The sequence below is a fragment of the Lytechinus pictus genome, chromosome 1 (assembly GCF_037042905.1).
Source record: "Lytechinus pictus isolate F3 Inbred chromosome 1, Lp3.0, whole genome shotgun sequence".
NCBI lineage: Eukaryota > Metazoa > Echinodermata > Echinoidea > Temnopleuroida > Toxopneustidae > Lytechinus > Lytechinus pictus.
In genome coordinates this window covers 37726037-37745840 of record NC_087245.1, presented here as the reverse complement: position 1 = coordinate 37745840, position 19804 = coordinate 37726037, and the positions used below count along the sequence as shown (strand labels likewise).

The 19804-nt window shown below is 37.0% G+C and overlaps 1 protein-coding gene across 2 annotated transcripts; it reads left to right on the top strand.

The window, feature by feature from the left end:
• Positions 1 to 7067: 7067 nt before the first annotated feature.
• Positions 7068 to 19539, top strand: LOC129266727 (pre-mRNA-splicing factor CWC25 homolog). Of its 2 annotated transcripts, none has more exons than XM_064102039.1 (10): positions 7068 to 7274; positions 10452 to 10624; positions 11120 to 11231; positions 11981 to 12066; positions 12946 to 13015; positions 13503 to 14156; positions 14616 to 14755; positions 15741 to 15840; positions 16599 to 16660; positions 17272 to 19539. In XM_064102039.1, exons 1-10 carry the CDS (start codon positions 7257 to 7259, stop codon positions 17378 to 17380), a joined length of 1524 nt encoding a protein of 507 aa, XP_063958109.1. In that variant the 5' UTR covers positions 7068 to 7256; the 3' UTR covers positions 17381 to 19539. The 2 variants fall into 2 exon arrangements, with proteins under 2 accessions (XP_063958109.1, XP_063958115.1); XM_064102045.1 differs by lacking the exon at positions 7068 to 7274 and adding an exon at positions 7544 to 7680.
• Positions 19540 to 19804: the final 265 nt, after the last annotated feature.

Below are 19804 nucleotides of genomic sequence, written 5' to 3'. Positions count from 1 at the left end.
ATATGTATATACATATATATATATATATATATATATATATATATTCACACACACACACACATCTCACCAACAAATTAAATTAAAAAAAAATAATAATAATAATAGATGCGAAGCGCGAGCTGAAAAATTTGATATTTTGATCTTAAAAAAAAGAGTTTAATTGACGTTTTTAATAAAGAACAAGAAATATATCCAACAAAAGATTATTGCAAATCGAAGTGGGGGTTCTTTTGAGGTATAGAACTGAAAACGGGACATTCTGTTCACCTATTCAATCATGAAAAGTATGGGTTTTTGCTACAGAAATGATGCGAGCGCGAAGCGCGAGCTGAAATTTTTTATATTCCCAATCTGAAAACCGGACATTTTGAGCACGATTTTAGATGAAGAACGAGTTGTGTATCTCAATCTCGCTTGCTGATTTCTGTGTAACATTACAATCTTATTTTATTTTTTGCACATGCGAAATTATTGGGGGGGCAAAACGATATGTTTGCCCCCCCAATATTTTCATTGGTGGGGCGGTTGCCCCCCTGCCCCCCCATGATCGACGCCTCTGCGTCATGAATATTCACAAGGTGGGCTGATGATGTCACATCCCCACTTTCCATTTTCTTATGTTATTACATAAATCATATTTTTTTTCATTATTTCATTCTTGTGTGAATAATATGTCTCCCTTATAATGAAATAAGTTGCAGCAATAAATATCTAATGCACTAAATCAGTTGTCAATCCAATTTTTCTAGTTCTTGGAGGAAAACATTTGAATAAACCTTAATTTCATCTAATAAAATACAAAAGAACAAGTGGGGATGTGACATCATCAGCCCACCTAATGAATATTCATGACGACTGTTTTCACAAAATATTGTTTAACTTTAAAATTCAATAACTTTGTTAATTGTTATCCGATTTTGATGAAATTTTCGGCATTTTGCTCAGTGCATACTACTCTATTTATTTAGCTATAAATACTTTCAGCCCGGACCATCCCTTTAAGATTTGATGTTGACGCTGCCGTCGGAAAAGCGGCGCCTATATAGTCTCACTCTGCTATTCAGGTGAGACAAAAATCATGATGTAGTGATGAAAAAAAGTAACATAATAAATTTAATCAAAAAGAAAAACCACATAATATGTAAAAGAAATGAAATTCAAAATCATAAATTCGTCATTTTTATTGAATAAAGAATTTAATTTATTGATAATTGGAAAAAAAAGATTACCCTTATTTTCTTTCAATGTAACCCAAATACTTGTAAGGCCTAGTATGATTTTTCATCACATAACATGAAGGCATTCGTCGGACGGATTTTTCTTCTTAAATCTATCTATCTCTGCCGGCTTTTCACCTTCATCCCCATCCCTCCCCATCATCCTCATCCCTATCATCATCGCCATGGGCGGAAATCTGTCCCCAAAGGTAGGGGAGATCAAGGGCTGGAAAATTTGACAATTAAGCATTAAAAAAAAAGGTTATCGCCCAAAATATAGGGTCATTTTTTAACCCCAAAACAATTGACAAGAAAAAAAAGGGTTTTCAAAAATATAAGGTCATTTAGTCCTAAATACATTTATTATTTCGATTGTGAATGATGTATTTGTTCTCCATTATTCAAGAAGAAAAATAGTAGGGTGGACATTTGATATTGTGTCCCCCTTACTATTTTTGGTAGGGGGACACGTCCCCCCCCCTGGGATTTCTTCCCATGATAATCCCCATCCCTCACATCCTCGTCCCTCTCACCATCTCCATGCACCCCTCTCATCAAAGATCCTCATCCCTATTGCCATCCCTCACCTCCTCGTCCCTCTCGTCATCTCCAAAACTCAGCTCTCTACACCAGGGAAACTCAATATAAAAATGAAATTTATATAAAAATTAAATAGGCCTAAAAATAATTATAGTTCCATTAAAAAAGTAAGCCCCAATGAAACATTTTTTTATTGATGGCTACCCTCAGCACTGCCCAGCATGCCCACACAGCTACACCCCAAATATTTTTTCACATTTCGGGGGCAGGAGTGAAATCGCCCCGAGCCCCCACCCACATGAAAGTATTTATTGTGCAATTCAAAAATCCACACCACAGTCACACTCAAGAGTCAAAGAAATTGAAGCATATTGATTATTGCAACTTAAAACTCAGCTCTCTACACCAGGGAAACTCAATATAAAAAATAAAAATAAAATGTAAAAAAAAAATTAATAGGCCTAAAAATAATCAATTTGATTAAAAATTAAGCCCCCCCCCCAAAAAAAAAAAAAAATTATTGATGGCTTCCCTCAGCCCGGCATGCCAACACAGCTACACGTTAAATATTTTTCACATTTCGGGGGCAGGAGTGAACCGTCCCGAGCCCCCACCCACGTAAAAGTATTTTTTGTGCGACTCAAACATCCAGACCACAGTCACACTCAAAGTCAAAGAAATTGAAGCATATTGATTATTGCAACTTAAAACTCAGCTCTCTACACCAGAGAAACTCAATATGAAAACAAAAATAAAATGTAAAAAAAATAAATAGGCCTAAAATTAATCAATTTGATTAAAAAATTAAGCCCCCAAAATATATTTTTTTTATTGATGGCTACCCTCAGCCCGGCATGCCAACACATTTACAACACGAATATTTTTTCACATTTCGGGGGCAGGAGTGAAATCGCCCCGAGCCCCCACCCACGTAAAAGTATTTTTTGTGCGACTCAAACATCCTAACCACAGTCACACTCAGTCAAAGAAATTAAAGCATATTAAATTATTACAATCTTAAAGCTCTACACCAGGGAAAATCAATATAGAAAAAAAAATATATATATATATCTATTTACACAAAAAAAGGCAGAGCCTATACGACACTGCCAAGTTTCAAGCTGTAGTTCACTCTCTCACTCGGTCAAGCTCAGCTCTTTGACTGTGCACGCCCACTTCCATTGGGGATTCGGGCTGAATCCCACCCCGCCAGTTTAGGCGGCCGAGCTACGTAGAATTGCGATGAAGAGCAGCGGACCGTTCATCGGTTGTTCGCTTCTTACGACCAGAGAGAAAAGGTGAAAAACTTTAAGAAAATCGTGCAAATACTCCAAATTTTATCCTTTTGATGAGAAAATGGAGTTAATGGAATACAAGAAAGTCCATCTTCTGCGATAAAAGTGGTAACTTGAGGAGAAATGATCACAAAATCAAGTCAGTTGTTGAGCGGGGCCGAGCCGAGCACCTACACAGTTAATACACGCGCGCCTATGGGAATCGCGAGCTGTCGAAAAACGCCTAAAATTACACTTTTTTATTTATTTCAGCGAAAAAAAAGTAATAGAAAGTGAAGAACATTACTATCAGACCATACATCTAGAAAATCTTTACAAGAAATTTCGAAATGACGGAAAAATAGACGCAAATTTGTGGAAAAAAAAATCACGAAACGGGTGGGACAACTCGGCCCACGGTCCGAGTTGTCCTGACAGTCCTGTGGTCCGAGTTGTCCCTGATTCATCAGCCCCCTCCCCCGGCCCCACACACACATCACATTCACATGATTCACAATCATTTTTAGTTACTTTTAAAAGTTTTATTTACTTTTAGGATCATCTCAAGTCACACAGCAACACTCATAACATATGAAATACAGCTCAGGCATATTATAAATACCCCGTCCATGACCAAACCTCGTTTGCACTTTGAAGCCCTTCCTCTCACTCTCTGCCAACCGAAGCCTACGCCATGCCCAGGCCAGGGGCAGGGCCTCAGCTCTCATGCCCCCCGTTTCTGGCTGTGCCTCGGGCTGAGCGCTCATGCTCTCGACTCTGACGATTTCAACTCAGCTACGGCTACGCGAGTCTGCGCTAGTTAGTCTAAATAGCTGTCCCAAGCTGTTTTATTCCCTTTTCAAAATACCAGACCAAACAGTAATTTCGTACCTGCAGGAGCATGTCCACCTTTTAAATCTGGTTTTCCTGGTGATGACATAATTATGAGCTCAAATATTCGTGGAAATATTAACAGGTTTCACCTTCGTCTTTGCTTTGCTTGTTGTTTGTCCACGGCCACGTCGCATCGAAAATTGCATGCGAAAACGTAACGAAAGCAAACAGAATAGATATTGGAGGTAAGTAATCAACATATGTTTCCGTAGTAAAAAAAACAAAACACTACACGGGGCCCTTGCACCCTTTGGGGCCGGGGGCCCGTTTCTCAACACCGTCATAAGTCTAACTTCTTGACTAAATCGGAGATAGTGAGCTACTTGTCCGCTAACCGTTTCACGAAGCCCTCTTTACCAAGATCGGGTACAACAACCTCACTAAATATTTATGACACCTCCGAACCTGTCATAACTTCTTTCTTAATGACGTAGTGGCATCACGTGGGTAGACTATGACATGCAAAATTGCCTCGAAATTTGACAATTGTAATCTTACGTAATCATTCATAGAAGTTTAAATTACATTGCAAAACAGGTGTGATAGATCATTCAATAATAATTGTTATGCACAGAAACTATCAAAACTGTTGGTAAAACGCAACAAAACCACTCATTTTAAAATAGTAAAGTAATTGAATCGATAAAGATTCTACCACGGCAGGTCATCCATAACTGGACTCGTATTCGTCGTTTTCAAACACTTATCAACATTTTTGATAAATTCTATCTCTAATTTATGCAAAGAATTTGTCAAATCGTGTGTTTCGGTATGTAAAAAAAAAAAAAAATTAATTTAAACTATATTTTGATGATGTTTGGAACCATAAATAAACGTATAATTATCATTATTTTACAAAGATAACAATTGTGGTTTACTTTCGTAAACTATCAAAATTTACTATCCCGGGGATACCCATCTCATTGTCCCCATGTGATTTTTTAGTCATGAAATGATATATTCATAATTTGATTTTCTCAGCAATTAGATGCTCAAGTCTTCATGGTTTAAGTATGCATGGTTCATATTTTGCCTCTGCTATAATTTTTATTAGATGTATTTCCAAATTAATCACAATAATTGCAGTTTTATCACATTTTTGCTTTTCAAAAATTATGCTATTTTGTGACTAAGGCTACGTCTCGTCTGCTCTTTCTACCGATAGTATCGATATCAAGGGATTCTAGTTAGGAAGCCCTTCGTGAAACGGGTTTAGTAAGATTGGAACTAACTCCGTGGTTGGTGGATAAAGATATGACTAACTTGTCCAGGTGTTGAGAAACGGGCCCCGGGTTTCAAACTTTGGTGTGTTAGGTACTACCAAAGACCACTATGTTTCCAAATTAAAGCTCAGCTATTAATTTTCTTATATTTTAGAGAACTTAAAGGGTATTGCTGCAGCTAGGGAGTAGATCTTTAAAACGAATGCCATCCCCCAGGCCCAGGGGCTTGGTTCCAGGATTTTCCAAAGGGACCGAAGGAATTTTCCCAATGAAAAATTGACAACCAAAATTTAAAAAAAAAGGTCTTCACCTAAAATTGAAGGTCATTTCGTCCACATAAAATTTGACAAGCAAAAAAATAGGTCCTCACTTTCAAAAGGTGCACGGGCCGGGGCACACTTCTTGAGTAAAAATTGTATATTTACATTACAAATTTTGATTATGGCTCCCAAAGGGGGGGGGGGGGGCACGGGCCTACTGTGCTCCCCCCTATTAACATTTTACTGGGGTGGACTTGACCTTTAAGGTCATGTCCACCCCATAAAAATGTTGATTTGACTCAATAGAGAAAAATCAAACAAGAATAACACTTAAAATTTCATCAAAATCGGATGTAAAATAAGAAAGTTATGGCATTTTAAAGTTTCGTTATTTTTCACAAATCAGTTCACCAAACAGTTTCACAAAACAGCACAATTCAGTGACATGCAAATGAGAGAGTCGATGATGTCCCTCACTCACTATTTCTTTTGTTTTTTATTGTTTGAATTCAACAATGTTTCATTTTTTACAGATTTGACAATAATATGTACCAGCTTGACTGAACCATAACCACTAGCGTGGTTATGGTTTTTTTGCTTGTCAAATTTTTTGGCGCACGGTTTTGCCCCCCCCCCCCCCCCTGTGCAAAATCTAGGTACGCCACTGACCATAACCATAACATATTAAAAAAATTGCAATTGTCGATGTTCATGGAGGAAAAAAGCTTGCTTCACCTTTCAATGAGGAGAAAATGAGAATATTTCATTTAATAAAATACTAGTGAGTGATGTCATCAGAAGTCAGGACCCTCATTTGCATACCGACTGATGCATGTGCACTCTTTTTGTGAAATTAGGCAAAATTTTAAAATGTCATAACTTTCCTATTTTTGATTAATTGGCCGATATGGCCTTTTATTTGCATCTAAAATAAAATCATACATTTAACATGATAAAACTCTATTTAAAAATATGATACAGAGGCAAGGGATTATACAACAAAATACAATTTTAGAGATAACAATTACAACATACATGTGCCCCCCCCCCCCCAATTGGCTGAGCAAAAAAAAAGAAAAAGGGGGGGGGAAGAAAGAAAAAAAAGAAAAATTAAGAAGGGAAAAGAGAGGAGAACAAAAAAGAAGGGGAAACACAAGAAGAGGAAGACGAGTGAATAAAATGAGATGAGGAGAAGACTAAGAAAATAACTTTTAAAATCTTTCATGTCACTATAAAAAAAAATCGCTCGCGCTTCGTGCTCACATTGCCTGTTAGGTGATTTACAGGGGCCGCGGAACCGGGGGGGGGGCTGGGGGGGCTTCAGCCCCCCCACTTTTTTCAAAAACCGTGTGCAAAAACGTAAAAATGACCATATGATTGTGATTTTTAGCATGGTCAGCCCCCCCACTTTGAAAACCGTTCCGCGGCCCCTGATTTACATATCAATATGGAGCTTGAGATATCAAAATTTGAAGTCAACATAGAAAACATATTTCAGCTCGGGTATCGAACTTTCATTATTTTGTTTGATTTACAAATTGATTTTTAAAAAGTGCACTGTAAAACTTTCTGTTTTATGGTCTAAATATTAAAATTTCGGCTCGCGAATTGCACATAAGTTGCTCAACTACCCGATGCCATGTCGTGGCTAAAACGGTCGGATACCGGATAATTGATCGGAAGAAAATCCGGGACTGAAGGTTTCCTTAGTCAGAATCAAAGAACGTCCTTCCAATTCGAAGCGCAGTAACTATAAAATCTTATCGATTTCATTGAGTACCACTCAATGAGTAGTATAGTTTGTCAGTCATATTTTTGTGCTTGATAAATACCAGTGTTCCATTCAAGATGGGTGGTGGAGATTTGGTAAGTTTTTGTAATGTGGGTGACATGATTTTGTGTAAGTGGGACCGTAGTATGATGGGGTGTCCAAACTTCGCGCACTTTACAAAAATATTCATCAGGCTGATTTTTTTTTCACAAAATATTCATAATTCATACAAAAAGAATTCAAGAAATAGTTACCACATTAACGGCAAGATCGTAAAGTATAAAATCATGGACGAAAATGTGAAGTAGGTCAAGGGCTTTTGCCGGTATCGCGATCTCAAAATTCTATTCCGATCGGCGAATGCGCGCTGTGCTGGAAAACCGTTCAGAAAAAGTGTGACCTAACTTCGCGGACCAAAGTTTTTGTGGAGATTTAAACAGAAACTCAAGCTGAAAAAGTGGAAAATTTATATCAGATTGATGGCAAAATGCTATAGAATCGGTTAGTACCATATTTAACTCACATTTTTGATGATTTATGCTTGCAAAATGGTGATATCATGATGCTTGTTGAGAATATCAGATTTCTTCAAAACGGGCGCTAACGGCGACAAATTTGCCGATCTTTTGCCAATATTTTCATGAATACTGAACTCATCCTAAAGAAACATACACCAAAGGGTAATTTTAGGTCGCTTTTCACGTTGGTGATGTCAGATTTTAAGGATATTGGCTAGTTTTTTAGATAATGACCGTCCGCGAAGTATGGACACGCGCGAAGTTTGGACTCACTGCCATACATACCGGTAATAAAAAATAATAATCGAGAGCGGCCGCGCCGCGCCGCCGAACGAAGACGAAGTCAAAGGTTAAGACGGGAGCTGCTAACCCAGCCCAGGCCAGGGAGCGGGCCGGAGCCCAGGATCACTCGTCCGTGTAATATTACTTAGACAGAGGATACTCTCCAAAAATGGGGTAGAATGGGGTCACAATAGCACCCCAAATAAAAGGGGGAAAATAAATTATTGCCTCGATTATGGATGAAAATCATGAAGGTCTATCGTGACATGACACTGACAGTGATCCTGACATCCGAGGCACAAATCTGGACCCTCAAAAAAAGGAAAAGTTCTTTCAAAATTGAAAACAAAATGGCCGATCGATACCAAGAACGAAAGCGACATTGAGATTTGAGGTCTAACTTTTCGGAAGTTTTACTTATTTTGAGTGACCAGTTTATGCCTCGAATCGATGTCAGTATTCTGTGTCACGATAGACCTTCATCCTAGTTATAAATTATAATCGAGGTAAGTGCATAATTTATTTTTTCCCCTTTTATTTGGAGTGCTATTGCGACCCCAGGCCCATTCTACCCCATTTTGGAGAGTACCCATGTCTGCCTAGTATTACACGGACGACTCCTGGGCTCCGACCCGCAAAGCGGCCGGAGCTCCCTGGGTTAGGGAGCTGCCACTGCACTCCTAGTAGGGTGTCTGGAGAAAAAAATTATTTTTCTTATTTCAAGAAAATATCACATTTTCTTTGTGAATTTGAAGAGAAATGACCTTCAGACTGACAGAAATGTCACATTTTTGAAAAAAATCCAATTATTGGCTGCAAAAAAGAAGAATGAAATTGGGTAAATTTTCAGCATTTCTCTGCCATAGACTGTGTAGTTAAGAAATGGACACACACAAATCCAAATTTTTAGCTTCCGAGAGCTGTTATAAATTTATTATTAATGCCAAAAACTTGTCCACAAAGAGTCCAATAGGAATTTCTGTGCTCTATCTGATGGTATGATTTTTATAAAGATTTGGAAACCAGATCATAATGAAAAATTGCGACAAAGTGAAAAAAATTGTGCAAAACAGAAATTTCATTTTCCCATAGAAAACGCATGGAGAAATGGCAATTTCAACACATACAAAAATAAGGGTTTGCAATTTATCTCTAAATCCTTATTTAAAATGATCATATAAACTTGTCCTTACTGTCAGAAGAAGCCCCTGAATTTTCTCTTTCCATACATGCCAAACACAAGTTAATAATCAATTCAGATCACATTTTTCTAGTAGCCTGAACTTCCCCCCAAAAATGTGCCATATTTTCCCCTAAATTAGCCTGTTTTATGCTGACACTTTTCAGTGTGGCTTCAGACACCCTACTAGTAGGATGGGGGGTTGGGTGTCCGGACAATTAACAGAAATGAAGCCTTGTTTTTATCTCAGGAATAAACCAAAAATATAGGTTGAATAGTTTTTTTTCACCATCAATATTTGTTCTTTATAATATTTTCTTATATTCTGTGCTAAAAAGAATTAAAGACATTGCTTTTAAACTTTTCAAAATTGAGAGTAAAAGTCATGTGTCCGGACACCCAACCCGTCCGGACACACAACCAATGAGGTCCAAACATTAAAGGAGAATGAAACCTTAAGAACAATATAGCTTGTGTAAAAACAGAAAAATCAAATAAACACATCAACAAAAGTTTGAGAAAAATCGGATAAATAATGAGAAGATTATGAGCATTTGAATATTGCGATCACTAATGCTATGGAGATCCTCGCAAAGATGTGTGATGTCACTTGTGAACAATTTTCCCCTCTACTTTAGTATATATATCCCTTGAATTGCCTCTTTTATCACATCTATCAGTAGATCATGTGTTGTTTCTATAGGAGGGCATGTAATACAGATTTTTAAAGAATACATCATGGATAAAGAGTTTGCATCACTATAAGAAAAAGCATAAAGAGACATTTTGGGTGTATTTTATAGTCCATCAAAGGGAAAGTTGTTCACATGTGACATCACACATCCTTGTCGCATTGCCAATGGGAGGATCTCCATAGCATTAGTGATTGCAATATTCAAATGCTCATAACTTTCTCATTGTTTCTCCGATTTTTCTAAAACTTTGATCTGTTTCTTTGATTTTTCTGTTTCGACACAAGCCTACTTATTCCAAAGGTTTCATTCCCCTTTAAGAAAGTTATGTTATAATATATTGTGTCACTTTTTATGATGTCATATTTTAAATGAAATTGACTAATATCTTTTGACAATGAAAATGCCTCTGTGTACTTCATTGAGTTTGGTGTGTGTTGTGGTGGTTGAATGAGCTTGCTTGTGAAAACAAGATGGACTGTCAAATCTATGCACATGCATGTAGGGTGCTTTACTCTAAACATGTTTAAGACCCCCTTTGTTGTGGACATTAACCCATGAAAATTGCATAATGATGCTTTGTTTTGTTTTTCTCTTAAGAATATGAAGAAATCATGGCATCCTCAACGGCTGGACAACCAGGAGGAAGTGTGGAAGAGAGAGATGAAAGAGAAGAAGGAACGCCAGAAGATGGTCGAACTCAAGAGACAGTTGCAAGAAGAGAGAGATCTTGAAGAGATGAAGAAACGCGGGGAGGACAGTGGGACTTTGAAGTGAGTTATTTCGTTCATAGTCTTTTGAATAACATGGACTCTCCAACCAAGAACAATTCACACAGGAAGATTGGAAGTGCTTCTGTCGGAATTATAATACACAGAAATGCATTATTTTAGCTGCTAGACTATTAGACCATTGTTTCACATTGCCTAGTATATTGACAACACTTTTGATCATTTCCTAAAGATCCAGAATGACGAAAGTCCGTCCAAGCGAGGACAAACTTCAAAGATGTTTGTTTATCTTGACAAATCCTTTTAATCTGGGCAACCTGTCTGAAGAACTGTTAGGAATGTTGAATAGGTTCATAGATTTCAATGACATTTTTTTTTACATTACGGAACCAGTTAAAGAACAGTATTTATTTATTAAATGCAATACATGTACATCTCTATGATTTATGAAAATACTTGCTAACATCAGAGCATGAATTATTTTAATATGCATGAACTGTGGTTGCTGATGATTTGTTTTGGTCTCTCACGCTGTAGGAAGAAGAAAGATCGAGTTGATTGGATGTACAACCAGCCCAAAGTTAACGAAGAAGACTATTTGATGGGTAAGAAAGTCGATAAAGCCATCGTGGAACACCAGCAAACAAAGGTGAGTAGGATCAAAACAATTTCATGTAAATCGGTGCTGGGTTGTTTTTTTTCAGACAGGCAAAAAGGTTCAGACTGTATTCAGGTAAATGAGACATGGGGGCTGTTGATGCTTCGCCCCAATATGTAAAAAAAAATATAGCTTTTGTAAGTTGCAAAGGGATCTCTGTAAATTGGTATTTGGTTTCATGTGAACTTGAAATGAACCGTCAGAAAATTCAGAAAATAGCCCCAATACAGATTTTGATTTTTTTTATCCAGTGATTAAACTTCTTTTGATGGAATAGAGTATGTTTATGACTTACTTTTGCAAATTAGCGTTAATATTTCATAAATGATATTGAAACTATTCATTATCTGGTATATGACCTGAGCTTTTACACACATCTTCATAGATTACAGCATACATGTAGGTGATGTGCATGCCAGTTTGTACTTTTCTCCCAGCAAGATATCTCGGGGGGGGGGGGGGGGGGGGGGTGACAGTTCCGATCAACCACCGTGATGAATGATGATGAGGTAGATCCAGGGTCCGGTAACACAAAGGTTAGTGATTAATCGTACACTTCATCTTCATGATTGATTGTACATTTTAGTCACTGCAATCAATCTTAGAAAACAATGTATGATGATTGCTAAGCTATGTGTTATGGGCCCCAGGTTAAGTTATTTTCATTATGGAAATCACTGTGATTAAAATGTATTTTCATATTTTTTTGTCATACCTTGGTGGGTTGTTGTTTTCTTTAGGCCAAAGAAGCAGCTAGTGGCGGAGGGTCAGGTCTTATTGTAGATATGGCTGCTAAAGTGAAGGAGGATCCTCTCTTTGCTATCAAGTAAGTTATATCATCTGGGCCCTGTCTTACAAAGAGCTACGATTGATCCGATCAACCTCAAGTATATGGACATCCATCAATGTCATAATTTTTTCCTCAGGAAATTTGCACAATGTCTTATATAGAGAGAAAGATAAGCACACTGAATTTTTAACAAAACTATAAATTTATGAATGGACATCATATCCAGAAAATATTTTGAACAGACATGCTTTTTAGATGATGACATTGCTGGCTTTGCACAGTTGTAGTTGATTGGATCAATCGCAATTCTTTGTTGTAAGACGCGGTCCAGAATTTTGTAGATATGATGGGAGGATACATCTAAGATTCTCCTAATTGCCAGTTTTTATGTAGCCGTATTCCAGTTAAATTTCATGCCCCTTATTCAGATGTCCGGATTAACTGAGGCCATTGGTTTAACTCTGTGCTAAACTTATGGCAAGCTAAAAACGTCAAATCTTTGTTTACATTTTTTGTTTCTGATGTTTACTTTCTTCTTTCCCCATGCTTTAATGGTGGAAAGGATAGTTGGTCATCATTCCTGGTGGATGTTTCATAAAGCTGTTTGTGAGTTAAGAGCGACTGGTGATCCTTTCCTGTGGTAAATGATATTCATTGGCGATTAGTTAGTGCGTAAGAAAGGTTCACCAGTTGTTCTTAAAGTAGCTTTTAACTTACCAATAGCTTTATGAAACACCCACCCGGACAGATATGAATGCAATCATTCAATTTGATTTGCTGATAGTAAATTGGCTATAAAAATTGTGCATTTATTATCATGACAAGTCTTTATGAAACAGGTCTGAGTTAGATATAAACCACCGTACTGGCAATTCTGTTTATGATTTTTTTTTCCAATGTTATTGTCTCTTTTAGAAAACAAGAAATAAGTCACAAGAAAGCTCTTATGAATAACCCCATTAGAATGAAGCAACTCCAACAAATGGTGAGTAAACAATGTCTTTTGAGGTTTGTTTTGGTTTAGGGGTGTAGTAGCTTACAGATGAGTTGGGATGGAATCATATGAGGAGATTCATTTAGTGCTGCTTCTTTTTTTTATGGGATGACATTTCCAGAAAATGCTATTCTTTGTGTTGACTTCATGAGAGATTTTATTAAGTGACAGAGAGTCTCAGTGTAAAGCTTGAATTTATTATATTTTTTTTATGAGTATGAAACATTAAATGCATACTAATGTAAGGTATTGATCAGAATAAGTGTATTTAGACACATTCTTTTTTTTTCATCTATTTTTTTCCATCACATAATGTAGTCATTTTATGAAATTAAAGATATCTTTGTACACTCTTTCCATCTTTTTGTATTTATTTTCTTGATTTTTAATTTCTCCTGATTTTCTTAGATTCTGTTCTGTCTTTTCTTTTGTGTTTTCTCTTTATTTGTTTAATTCTTTTATGTCATTTTTTCTCTAGTTAAAAGCGCAAGTAGGTGCCAAGGAAATGTCCAAGAAAAGTAAGAAGAGCAAGGCACCAAAGAAACACAAGAAATCAAGGAGACAGTCATCCACCGACAGTGAAAGCGAGAGTGATTCTGAAATAGAACATATCAGAAGGAAGAAGAAGAAAAAGATGGATAGAAGGAGAGACTCTAGTGAATCATCAGATGAACCAAGGAGAGATAGAAGGAAGGAATCCAAGAGGAGCAAAGAAAAGAGACATTTTGATGTTAGTGATTCGGAACATGAACGAAGGAAAGAGAGAAGGAGGAGAGAGGAAAGGAACCATGAACGAAGAAACTTTAATGATAGTGATGCGGAAGAAGAAAGGAAAGGAGATAGAAGGAAAAAGGAGAGGAGTAACCAGGAAAGAATGAACTTTCATGGCAGTGATTCAGAGCAAGAGAGCAGGAGAGATAGAAGGAAAAATGATAGGAAGAATAAGGATAGGAGAGACCTTCATGATAGGGATTCAGAGCTGGATCGGAGGATAGAAAGAAGGAAGGAAGAGAGGAAGGGCAGAAGAAGAAGGGACTCCAGTGGTGAATCAGATGATGTAAGAACAAAGAAAAGCTCTTCATCTCGTCTTGATGAACACAAAAAGAAAATCCCTCCCGGTTATGGACTGATTGTGAGTATTAACTAGACCAAACATATTGAATACACATTTATGTAAACCTATGTAAACCATACACATAGCGTAACTTCTGAAGGTTTCCATGGTGAAGGAGAATAGTGTAGTAGGTTTCATGGTACACCATGTATCTTTCTTGGGCAAGTGTTGGTCCTGAAAAGGACCACCCAATCTCTGGGTGGTCCTGATTTGCCTCTGGGTGGTCCTTTTCAGGACCAACACTTGCCCAAGAAAGATACAGTGTGTACCGTGAAACCTACTACACATACACATATCTGAATGGTAACCCGGGTACGAATGTATTTTTTTGGCCTGTATTCTCAATCTATAGTTTTAGAATTGCAGATTTCATTTTATGCTCTTTCTTGTTGTAAGCGCTTTGGGCCACTTTGGGAAAAGTGCAGTACATATTTTTTCTTTGTTCATCGAATATGATTCTATTTTATGTACTTACAGGGGGGCCACAAGGCGCCAAGAAGGCATAGAGAGAGTAGCAGTGAGAGTGACCATACCCCCTCCAAGCATCCCAGACACGGTGATAGGGACAGAGGTCGGAGGTCACGGTCAAGGTCACCTATCAAACAACGTAAACCAAAGTAAGCCAACAAATTTCTGTATATAGTTATTAGTGTTCTTATATTTAAAGGGCCCATGTCATCCCAATTGATTCATATTGATACATATTGCTAAATATACAAAACACATTTGAATACTTCATGTAGAGGTGTTGTGGTTCAGTGGATAAGGCTCCAGACTTTGAATCCCGAGGTCTGGGTTTCAAGTCCCAATGCAGAACCCTGTGTCTTCTACATTTGCCACCCTCCTCCCAGATGTAGTAAATGGGATACCCGGTAGGAAGAAATTCCTTGAATGCTCGGTGTGCCTGATCTGGGTAGCCATGTTAAAGCAAGGGTAATAGTTTGCAGCGCTTTTGATAGAAACACTGTATTAAGTGCTATATAAATGTTACATATTATCAGTATACTTGAATAGCATCAGATGAGTTGTATTAAGCATTGTGCATCAATAGGAAGCAACTTGAATCTGGATGGCACAAACCCTTAAAAACAGACTAAAAACCCTTGGAACAAGTTAGCTTAGAACTATGAAAACAGAAAAATTAAAGATTAAGATCAAAGAAAGTTTGAGAATTGGACAAACAGGATTATAAGCATTAGTGGGGCATCATGGTCTAGTGGTTATGACTCTTGTCTTTCATTCTGAGGAAAAAAGTTCGATTCCTAGCCATGGGGTGTTTTCCTTCAGCAGAAAAATTATCCGTATTGTGCAGCACACAACCCAGGTGAGGTCAATGGGTACCTGGGGGGAATATATTCCTTGAAATGCAGCGCACGTAACTAACAGCTGCTCTGCTATTAAAAGCCAGGGTAATTATGCTGCATTACTAGAGAGCGATCAGAGACTTCTGATGAGTAAGTGTTAAGCACTATAAAAGCAAGTATAATCATAATTATTATTGAATGATGAGGTCATTTGATTTGATAGATAAATGTTTGGTAGATGTTTTTCCGCTAGTTAAAAGTGTTACATCTCCTCACTACATTTATTTGTGTTTGGTAGGAAAATGGATGCCGAGGAGCTGGAACGACGTCGAGCTGAAATGATGGACAATGCTAAATGGAGAGATGAACAGAGAAAAGACAGAGTGTCTCGATATAATGTAAGTTTCATTTCTTTTCCTTGTACTTTCGTAAAACTATTCTTTAATTCACGTATGGCTGAATAAATGTATAGTAGGCTACACAGATTTTAGATGGTAATAGATAATACTGAGAATTGAATCAATTAAAAGTTTCATCTGGCTGCCATGATGACATAAAGAAAATGTTTTGTTTTTTTCACAATCATGAAGTTTTACCTGTTTTGGTAAGCTTTCATTTGCGAGACTGCAAGTTTATTCAGAACTTTGTCGTAGATGCCATATATAATTGCTGATGAAGCACAACAACGAAGTATTACTCCATCCTACTCCATCTAAAACAAAGGTCCGATCAATATTTTTGCTTTCAACACTTGTCTCAATTATATGGTTAAAAGTTGCCATGACTTTACTTGAAATGCAGTCATTCTGTCTTGGAACTCTGCATTGCAAATGCAAATTCAATTCAGTTTTAACATGTCGGGATTCATTTTGCCCATATATGACACTAATAGTCATTTGTTGACATTGGTAGTCATCTTCTGTAGTAAATAATCCTTAGATCATAAACATTTCTACCTCAGTTGAATAAATAGGATTGCAAAAGTAGCTTTGAGGTGGAAGGAATTAGAATTTCATGAGTGAAAAAACAATAAAACAATGGATTTGAAGTTGACAGTGACTGAGACAATTTTTTGGACTTCGTGAAGTCAACTCAGGCACTGTGTGCAATAAAAAATCAGTGGAAAATAAATTATATATTTGTTTATCTCATCCAGGCTGAAGAGAGAGCAGAGACAGAAATGGAGAAAAAGAAGACCAAAGATGCCAAATTTCTAGAGTATGTATATTTTGATTTGTAATTGTTTTGAGTTAACTAGTTGGCTTATTTCCACTTTTGCGTAATGGATTACATGTCTACTAAAGTGGATACTCAAAGTGAATCGTTTCAAATTCCCTTTATCTTTCATGGAAATTTTCAGTTCTGAAGTCACAGGTCCAATCAGATAAAACATACATCGTTTGTTGCACGTATAAGACCTTTAGAGACATCGCTCTGATGTAAATAAACACTGTTGAAAATTTGAATAATTTCACAATAGCATTCTTTGATTTAGAGGTCACAGATTTCATTGTTAACTATGAATGAGACAGGTATAGTGTTGGTTAATTTGAAATAAATAAATATGAACATCATGTAATGATATTATTAAAAAATATATGCATTCATTTAATTTGTATTATTTCTCATGAACTGCTTTCCCCCACTCTCTCCTTTGCTTTGTATAATCGATTATTGAGCCCAACCTTTGAAAGGTCAATGACCCCTGCCGATTCTTTCTATTGTTTTTATATTGTATTTTATGCTTCCCTGTTGTATGTATTTTTATGACAAGAATTGGGAATAAATGATATTAAATGAATTTAATACCATGGTGTTTTTGTTTACAGGACAATGCGGTTACCTAGCAACAGCTCCGTGGAAGATCAGATCAAGAGGAATGTTTTCAGCATCCAGCGAACCAATGCAGCCTTGGACAAGAACTTTGCAAGAAGATAACAGTACCGTCTTGCTTCATCATTGCTGATAGCAGTACAGACAGCATAGGGATTTACAAATTTGATGACAATGTAAATTGAGATATTTGCTGACTACAACCATTTAATGATAACATTCCATTCTTGTAGTGCATATCAAAGTTATCATCTGATACCTAGTTCCCACTTTCACGATTCGCGCCACGATTGAAACCGTGGTCTAAATCGTGGAGTAATCTTAGTGATAGTGTGATATCATATCATAGTGATAGTATGATATCATATCAGGGGGGTGTTTCACAAAGATTTAAGTATGACTTAAGTCGCACATTCAATGCCGACGCGTACACGATATGCAACACGCGATCTTATTGATAGATACGCAGTAGTGCGCATCCTCATGACACGATCTGACCAATGCGGACAAGCCTTTCATACCGTACACAACTCGGTATTTAAGTGTGACTCTGAGTCATACTTAAATCTTTGTGAAACACCCCCCAGATCGTATAAGATCAGCCGGGCGATCTTATTGATCATAGAAAATTTGTGAATGGTTAAAAAATTTGCGCGATCAGCTACGTAAAACAGTTGTGGCGTTTGTAACAGATCATAAGACAGTGGGAACGGGATGTAACATCTTGATATGCTTGCATAGGACTTTGGATATCATCAAGCTTGCTTTTAGCTGACAAGCCTTTTTTCAGGGCACAACATTTCAAGGAATTTATTCTTGCCAGATACTGCTTTACCCCTCGTAGGTTGCGCGTAGTAAATGTAGATTGAAGACTTGCGAAAGGTTGTTACAGGTGCGGCAGAGATTTGAACCCAGAATCTTGTAATTTAACCAAGTATAGACCGGGCTAGTTGAAATTGCATAGCTTGCAGGGGGGGGGGGGGGGCTTTTGCCTTTTTAGGGCTTTTTGGCCCCTCCCCATCACACCTCACCCATGAAGTAATCTACAAAATTGGATACTGGCATTTACTGTACCAAACTTCAAATTTTTTTCAAAATTCATGCAAATTAATGCATAAAATCATAATTCAAATGTAAATCTTTAAATATTGCTCTAAAACTGCTAAATTTCAATTTTGGCCTGAGCAACATTTATAAGACTCTTATCAAATGTACATTGAAAAAAATGGCAATATCAATTTTTTTCTTATGTATTTCACTGTTGTTATTTTTTCTCATGTATATATTGTATCTGTTTTTGGACCAAATGTTATTTACCGTTTCTTCAATGGAAATCGTTGGCGACACTATTTCAGTTATAGATATCTGGAAATGAATTGCTTTTAATTTTTAAAGTAAATTTATCTCGATTTCTGTCAGACCACCTCCATTAAACTAAGATCGAGGCACAGTGTAGCAGTGGGGAACATTTCATCAACATTTTCACCCGACAAGTTGTCAGATCTGACAACTTTCCTTGATTCTGATTGGCTGAGAAGCACTGTTACTATGGTAACTGTCAGATAAAACAGGGGAGTGTTTCATCAACATTTTTGTCTGACAAGTCAGATCTGACATCTTTCCTTGATTCTGATTGGCTGAGAGGCACTATTACTATAGTAACTGTCGGATCAAATGGGACTTGTCAGGGGGGCGTTTCATCAATATTTTCGTCCGACAAGTTGTCAGATCTGACAACTTTCCTGGATTCTGATTGGTTGAGAAGCACTGTTACTATAGTAACTGTCGGATAAAACAGGACTTGTCGGATAAAACGTCCGACAAGTCCTTTCATGAAACGCTCCCCAGATAAAACGTCCGACAAGTCCTTTCATGAAACGCTCCCCAGGACTTGTCAGATCAAGTCCTTTCATGAAATGCTCCCCAGGACTTGTCAGATCAAGTCCTTTCATGAAACGCTCCCTGAAGATCTCATGGCAAAAGATGTGACATGCACAAGAAGAATATGTACTTGTAGGAAAATTAATACTGTCAAGTTTCTCTGCATTGTCCTCCTTACCTATTATCAGACAAAAATACTAAAAACATGCTATTAAACTTTGTTGGGCTGGACTTGGCCTTTTGTTAACATTCTAGTATACTGTCGTAAGAGTGTTCAAGGCAAAAAAACTATTTTTAAAAACATATTTCTGTCAAAATGTATATTCTGATTCTGATTTTCTTATCTACAGATTGGAGTGAATAAATGACTTTGAAACTGGAAACATTTTTTTGTGTTGCAGCTGTGTGTTATATTATGATTTGTTCAATCATTCATGGATTTATTCATATAAAAATGTCAAACTTCATAAAACTTGACTTTTGTATATATTCTGCCATAATTAAATTATTAACTTTTATTTGACCCTGTGATACAAAGCAGTCATTGATCATTTAGTTCATTCCCTAATTGATGATCAATGCGACCATTCATAGAAAATTAGCCCTATGATCAATCACATAGTTTTGTGTAAAGTAGCTCCAAATGGA

Excerpts from the sequence above, each read along its gene's own strand:
- LOC129266727 (XM_064102039.1), top strand. Across the intron at positions 11,232-11,980 it reads TGGAACACCAGCAAACAAAG|GCCAAAGAAGCAGCTAGTGG; the intron begins GTGAGTAGGATC and ends TGTTTTCTTTAG. Across the intron at positions 16,661-17,271 it reads AAAGATGCCAAATTTCTAGA|GACAATGCGGTTACCTAGCA; the intron begins GTATGTATATTT and ends TTTTGTTTACAG.